The sequence below is a fragment of the Anneissia japonica genome, unplaced genomic scaffold (genome assembly GCF_011630105.1).
Source record: "Anneissia japonica isolate Jap-2015-1 unplaced genomic scaffold, ASM1163010v1 scaffold287834_len5846547_cov211, whole genome shotgun sequence".
Classification (NCBI taxonomy): Eukaryota; Metazoa; Echinodermata; class Crinoidea; order Comatulida; family Comatulidae; genus Anneissia; species Anneissia japonica.
The window spans coordinates 831,156-838,157 of NW_022704992.1; the positions used below are offsets into that span (position 1 = coordinate 831,156).

At 35.7% G+C, this 7,002-nt stretch overlaps 1 protein-coding gene across 2 annotated transcripts in view; it reads left to right on the forward strand.

Moving 5' to 3' along the window:
• The window catches only part of LOC117105028 (helicase sen1-like), a gene marked incomplete at its 3' end in the record, with an annotated part of 5,755 nt that extends 2,298 nt beyond the window's left edge, over window positions 1-3,457 (forward strand). For both annotated transcript variants that reach the window (XM_033246023.1, XM_033246024.1), the window contains 5 exon segments: window positions 151-258; window positions 500-675; window positions 2,008-2,094; window positions 2,346-2,480; window positions 3,344-3,457. In XM_033246023.1, coding sequence (XP_033101914.1) covers window positions 151-258; window positions 500-675; window positions 2,008-2,094; window positions 2,346-2,480; window positions 3,344-3,457 — 620 coding nt within the window.
• Window positions 3,458-7,002: the final 3,545 nt, after the last annotated feature.

Here is a 7,002-nt window from a genome sequence, read left to right on the forward strand (position 1 = left end):
AGGGAGTGCGCGCCCTCCCCTAGATATGCCACTGCTTACATTTTTTCATATAATAGAATTGAAATGCTATTGTATTGTTTCCTAGCTAATAGCAGAGACATCTTTAACATTAATAATGTGTGAAAATTAACAGTAATTGCCTTTTTCTAGGCATGCCAGTGCACTGAAGTAGACACACTGATTCCACTAAAGTTTAAAGGGTTGAAGCTGTTGCTCGTAGGAGACCCACATCAGCTCCAGGCAACAGTTGTATCAGAGGTTAGTGTTAGGACACAGATAAAACTCCTTGAGTATTTTTGCTACAAGTGATTTGAAACATGATCTTAACTGATTCCTGATTTGACAGATTTCATTTTTTTTGTTTCCATGCTTAATGTCTTATGATATAATGTGTGAAATCCTAATACAGTAATGTTCTGTGGTGTCGTAAAAAATCCCCATTCTCTGGTTATAAATAATTATTGGTTTAATCATTAAATCAGTTTTGTTTTGTCCACAGAAAGCAAAGGAGTTGGGCTTTCAACAGTCTATGTTTGAACGTATGTACAAATACTTCAAAACTCTGAATTTACCAGTCAACCCTGTGCACCTGTTGAGGACTCAGTATCGAATGCACCCAGAAATCTGCAGCTTTCCCTCAAAGTACTTCTACAACAACGAACTAGAAACTTATCTGTATGTACCTGATTGAATCTCTATCCTCTTAAAGACCCTCTCCTCTCTGATAATGATACTGACAGGGGTGGATCCAGAGATGTCTGAAAGTGGGGCCGATGAAGATAACACCACCCTAGGGGGCCCGTGAAATTTTTGTTTTCTAGACACCAGAAAATAACTTCTGAGGCATTTTAGGCGATTTATTCTTTCTTTTTCTTTCTTTTAAAAAAAATTTTTTTTACACCGCCCCTGACTGATATAAATATAAAAAATATTGGTTTAGTATATAGTAATGTTTTTTAGTAAATATATGTACAGTAATATATTTTATTATATTTTAGCTCTTAATACCATTTGTATTCATTTAATTTTTAGTCTTTAGCTGCAGTAATTGCAACATAATTATGTTTTTCCTTTTACCTATTCTCATACAAACATTGTGTTGAATTATCATATATATATAATAATATACCTTACACTCCTTTCTCTTCTCTTGCAGTCAATAATTTGTTTTTCCTTTCCAAAGTCTATTTCAACCACTTCTCCCTGTTGTTTCAATCGCTCTCCTCTATTTCCAATATTCTTTTCTATCCATCATCTTTCTTGCTTCATGGTTCAGGCAAACCCTCCTTTTTCAGCAAATCCCCTTTTGATGGCGAACCTCCTTCTCCACACACTCAAGGTAAGGGAGGGATTGATTTCTGACATCCGAAGAGTACATACATAAAAGAATTATATTTTCTCTTATCCCCTTCTGCAGGGGCGGATCCAGAAATGTCAAAAAGGGGGGGCCGGAAGGGGGGGCCGAAAGTTGGGCCGATTGAGACAACACTGTCGTAGGGGGTCCGGGGCATGGCCCCGCGAAATTTTTGTGTTCTAGACGCCCGAACATAACATTTGAGGCATTCTGGGCTATCATTTTTTTCTTTTTCTCTCTTTTTTTCTTCTTTTTTTTTCTTTTTTTTACCTCCCAAAAGGGGGGGCCGGGGCCGGGCCGGCCCCCCCTAAATCCGCCCCTGTTCTGATATGGTGTGCAGACCTTTTGCAATCCTAATGTAGCAATACTTAGCCCTTGTAACACAAATTTAAAAAAAATGCTCTGCCTTTGAGGAATTGCCACTGATTCCAAGCCCAGAAACCTCCACCCACAGATAACCCTGGCTAGGCCTGACCTTTTAACAACCACATCCACTTCTCATTTTCCACTTAAGCTTCATTATTTTGCCCCCCCCCCCCATCCAATTTTTCTTAGCAGTAGGAATGACTGTTACATTATTGACATTATTTTTTATTTGAGCTGTATATGAAGGGAAAAAAGAATAAATTTTAACTATACATTTCTTGCTACAGACCAGTTGAAACAATATACAATTCGTTTCCGTTTAAACCTTACTTAGTATTTGACATCATAGAAGATGGAGGGCAGACAGTTGACAAGTGAGTAAAGTCATTTTATGCTGTTTTAGTGCATGTTATGATGTGGCATACTTGACCAAAGCAACATATGATATTTCAACAGGTGAAAAAATTGATTTTTTTTGCCCTACTTGACATAATTTCTATTTTTTATGTTGCCTTACATTAGCTTTCTGTAGTAATCAATTTCAACCTCAGCAGATGTTTAGACAAACACAGTTACTGTTGATACATTTACATGCACTGTAATGTAATGTTTTTATTTTTGTTAGGGATATTACAAACGAAGCAGAATCTGAAATGGTATTAGCATTAGTCTCACTGCTGGTTACTTTTGACAAGTTAAGCATTGGCATAATAACACCATGTAAGCAACAGAATATTTTGCTGGAGGACAAATTTAAAAGGTAAACTTGTTTCTGTTCTGAAATGTCCCGGACAGTGGAATGTCTTACTAACATCTGTTAATGGTTGTTTTTTTTTTTCAAAACTGCAAAATTTTTTAATTATTATAAAATTCAGAGGATATAAGTATACTAGAATGCAGACACTAACAGTTGTCCCAAGTCTGCTGCAGCTTGCAAGAGACTCTAAGAAATCGGGACGGCCTTCCACACTCCTGCAAGCAAGCAAAAATCTCACTGAAAATGCCACAAATTCATAATATTTGTGTTCACTGTTTTATTATCAATTGTATCACAGAGTGCATCAAAAGATGTGTTAAGAAATCTCATTTAACTTCTTCCAACTTGGGACCCCTGCACTAATGCTTGCTATCCTGGAATTATACAAATTAACTGTGATGTGAGTAGTCTAAATGAGATACATACCTAGATGAACCAATAATTTCAAAATAATGCCAATTTGTTAATGCACTTGGATTAGTCAATTTTATTTTTTTTTAGGTAAGTTTCTAAAAGGCAATCAGAAATAGATTTAGAAGCTTTTCATTAATTTAACTGAATCAGTTGTAGTTTATCCTTTTGCAATTTAGCTTAGCACAAATGACCACTATAACACCATAGATATTATTACACATAGTTGCTATTAGTAAGTATATCTGCCAAACTGCCTCTAGGAGCAACTCTGGCAGTGTGGGAAGTTTCAGCAATTTGAATTTTTTTTTAATTTTCATTTATCTTAGAGCCAGCCTAATACCAACTATTTTTTTTTGAGTTTTGAGAAATATGACAGATTCTGACATTATGGCACTTAACTTTATACAGTACTGTATATATAAATGTTCTTTCATCTTTTTGGTCTCTTACAGATTTGGTGTTAATATTGGAGAAAAAATTGAGGTTTCCACTGTAGATGGGTTTCAAGGACAAGGAAAAGATGTCATTATTTTGTCTTGTGTCGGAGCAAGAGGCAGCAGCATTGGGTTTGTGTATATTAATATTGATAATAGTATACAAACAATTCAATGCACCAATTTAAAAAAAAGTAAATGATCAAAGGTGCAGAACGTATACCTTGAGATATCTTATATAATATCATCATAATTTTTAATTAATAGGAATAAACTGTAGTAACAAACTTAAGCCCTTTTCAGATAGACGTTGCCTCAATATTGCGGTAATCACGCTGGCATGATTATCGGCCTATGTGATTACATATGGCAGCATCGTTCTGCTTGTATGTCTAAAAGAGTCTGACAGAATGCTGTAGTATTGGAGGTTTACCCTGACAGAGCAAGGCTGTAACCGTTATTACGTGGTGTAAAGTAAACCAGCATATTGAAGCATCGACCCTTTCAAATAGAAACCCATGCCAGCTTGCTTACCGCAATACTGCGGATTTACAGCTTTGTGTTAGAGGAGCTATAGAAACGTTACTGTATACCTATGTCAGGTGAACCATTTATAAGTTTTCTTTTCTTTTTTAGATTTGTTGCTGATCGTAACAGAATGAATGTCGCTCTTACTAGAGCCAGAAAGGCTCTGTACATTGTAGGACACTTCAAGACTCTGCAGGTATACAAAATGAAACACCATGAACATAAATAAATACATCTATCATGCTCTTCCATTGACTGCTGTGTAAAACTTTATTTTCCGTCTCTGTTGAATCCCCTTTGTATTGTTTTTTTTGTATGTTATGATGTCATCACATCACTGGTATAATGTCATTACATCATTCTTTCTTTTCTGCCATTAGCCAATTTTATTATTTTGAGTGTGAAATTTTACTACAGTATGTTTTCCATATGAATTCATTGTGTTTTCAAATTTTGTTCAGATGAATGAAGATTGGAAAGAACTAATGAGAGATGCAGAGAAGAGAAAACTGGTCCACTCTGTACATATTGGGCAATATGAAATAGCTGCAATACTATGCAGGAAGATTCCCTAATAGTAAAAACAGAAAGTGACTTGAGCGTAGGCCAGACATGGAGGTTAGGTTTGGGCAAGGGCATTGTAGTTATGGGATTCAGGATTGAGAGCCAGTGCAAATATTTAAGGCATTGCTTGGAAATTTTAAACAATGTACAAATAGTGTACTTACAGTAGTAGTGAATAACATTATGTTTTTAAATTTATAACTTAGTGTAAATGGGCTTTGAAGTGTTGATGAAAGGAGTAGGACTGTGATATTTTCAGATTTTTGTTGGCCTTTGACAAAGGGTCTTCCATTACATTAATTAAGAAACACAGTGACATTACAAGTTGGTAAAGAAGATAAGGAGTTCAAAAAGAGACAACATTGCTTTTACTTTCCCTCAAGTTTCTCCTCTTCTTTTGTAAGTGGCAATGCTAATGACATTTCATCCTAGATATTCGCAATTGATAGTACTCTCCAGCAAAGATTTAACAGAATAATTAAGTAATGTGCTGACAACAAATTGCTACTGAATGTATAGCCTACTTCTAAATTGTAATCTTGTGTTGGTGTATAGTTTAGTTTACTTTTTAAAATTGTATGTGTTATACAAATTTAATGCTACCATAATTATTTTTACTAATGTTATATTTTATAATAATGTTAATAATTGCATGTTTTTTAATGAAGTATAAGAATCATTTGTATAAGTGCTCATTTAATAGGTGCTAATGATTATATTAAGTATATAATAATGTATAGTTATAGTACTAGGAGTTTCTAATAGAAAGTAAAATGCTGCTAGTATGCAATTCATGTAAATTGATATTTATGTAAGATTTCTTGTTGATACAGTGCAGTATTATTTATTCATTTATTTATTTATTATAACAAAAAATGAATACTCACGCAGGGCCCCATGGTTGAAGATAAGGAACCCACAAGCCCACTAGGGGTGAGTACGGAAATATTTTAAACTTACACCCCATTCAGACTAGACTTTGCATTGCGACCGGTTGCGATGTAATCGGTGGTAAACAGTTTTAATCCAAATTGTTTGCAACCATTCGCAAACTTCGACAGCATTTAGACAACTTTTTACTTTACATCACTAGTAACGATATAGGTCGTCCTGTTCTGTTTGACCTCAGCCAATCAGTGCCTGTGGAATCCGTTGCAATCGGATTCTGTGGTAATAGGGAATAATAAAGATTGTAGCACCCAATCGCAACGGGTAACAATTGCGCAATTGATTACTTATCGACTACTATTGGTGAGCTTTCAGACACGATTTTACTTTGCGATTGGGTGTCGCAATTGCTACAACCGATCGCAATGTGAAGCTAGTCTGAATAAATTGCAAGGCCACAATGGCGGAGATTTCATATTTTATTTTTGTTGTTGGGGGGAGGGGGCACTAATCTGAATTGTGCCACTAAGGCAGGAGAAATCAGGCGTGCCACCTAGCACCCTTGTGTGGTCCAGGGAAACTCCCAGTGGGGTCGTAGCCACCCTATAGATGCGACCAATAAGTTATTAGCTTAACCAAAGCTCTCACTAGTGTGAGCGTACAAGTCATTTATATGGGTGTAGGTGTCTGGGAGTTAGATTTGTGCCAATACCATTTACGTTTTTATGGTCTAATGGTATGATGCAGGTTCGAATCCCGCTAGAGACAATCTTTTTCATTCAACTGAAAAACGAACTTATATTGAATGGCTATGCTTGTTACGATTATATCATCCTATTCAAGCATTATTATTATCATTTATCTCTTCCTTGTAGATAATATTAAATTTTCAGGACATGCAGTACAGAATAAATGAAATTTGTAATTGCAATTCTCTCCTTTGAATTAGGATTTACTCCAAAGATTATTTTCTGAATTGTTTTCTGTAATTAAGTTGCCACACTGCATTGAAAATTTTGACATTTTAAGCTATTGGCAGTATCAGTTTTATGTAAAGGTATTGCGAGCTGGGGCAGATGCAGAATTTTGTGGTAGGGGTGCATGCAAGGGCGCAGATCTGTTTTGAAATGTGTGGGGGAGGGGCATTTTGTGGAAATAGTACCTGTAGATGGCCGGAAATGACACTTTTATATAGTAAAATTCATCATCATCACATCACCATTATATAGTCAAAATGAAATGCCAACAAATTCTCATGATCTTTTATCGGCGATTTTTGGCAACCACAGAGACCTATGTGATGTACCATAGAAAATAAAACTTAAAAACAATGTCTTTGATGTATGTGCTTGACATACTTCAAAGCCGCAAGTCCACAACCACATCAGCCCCACCATGGTTGGGGCTGAGGTTTGAAAAGTTGAGGAAATAGTACATTTAGATTGGCAGAAATGACACTTTTACTGTATATAGTAAATTCATCATCATATTACCATCATACTAAATGAAGCGCCAAGAAATTTCTCATGAAAACCCGTAGACTTGCCACAAGTCTCTAATTATAGGTTTTCCTAGTATTAGTTAATTTTGGAGAGCGCCACCAGCGACGGTATATATCGAGAAACTTTTATCCAAGAAAAAGTATACTATGAAACGCCAAGCAAATAGGTAATATAGAACGCCATTGGTGTCAAAAT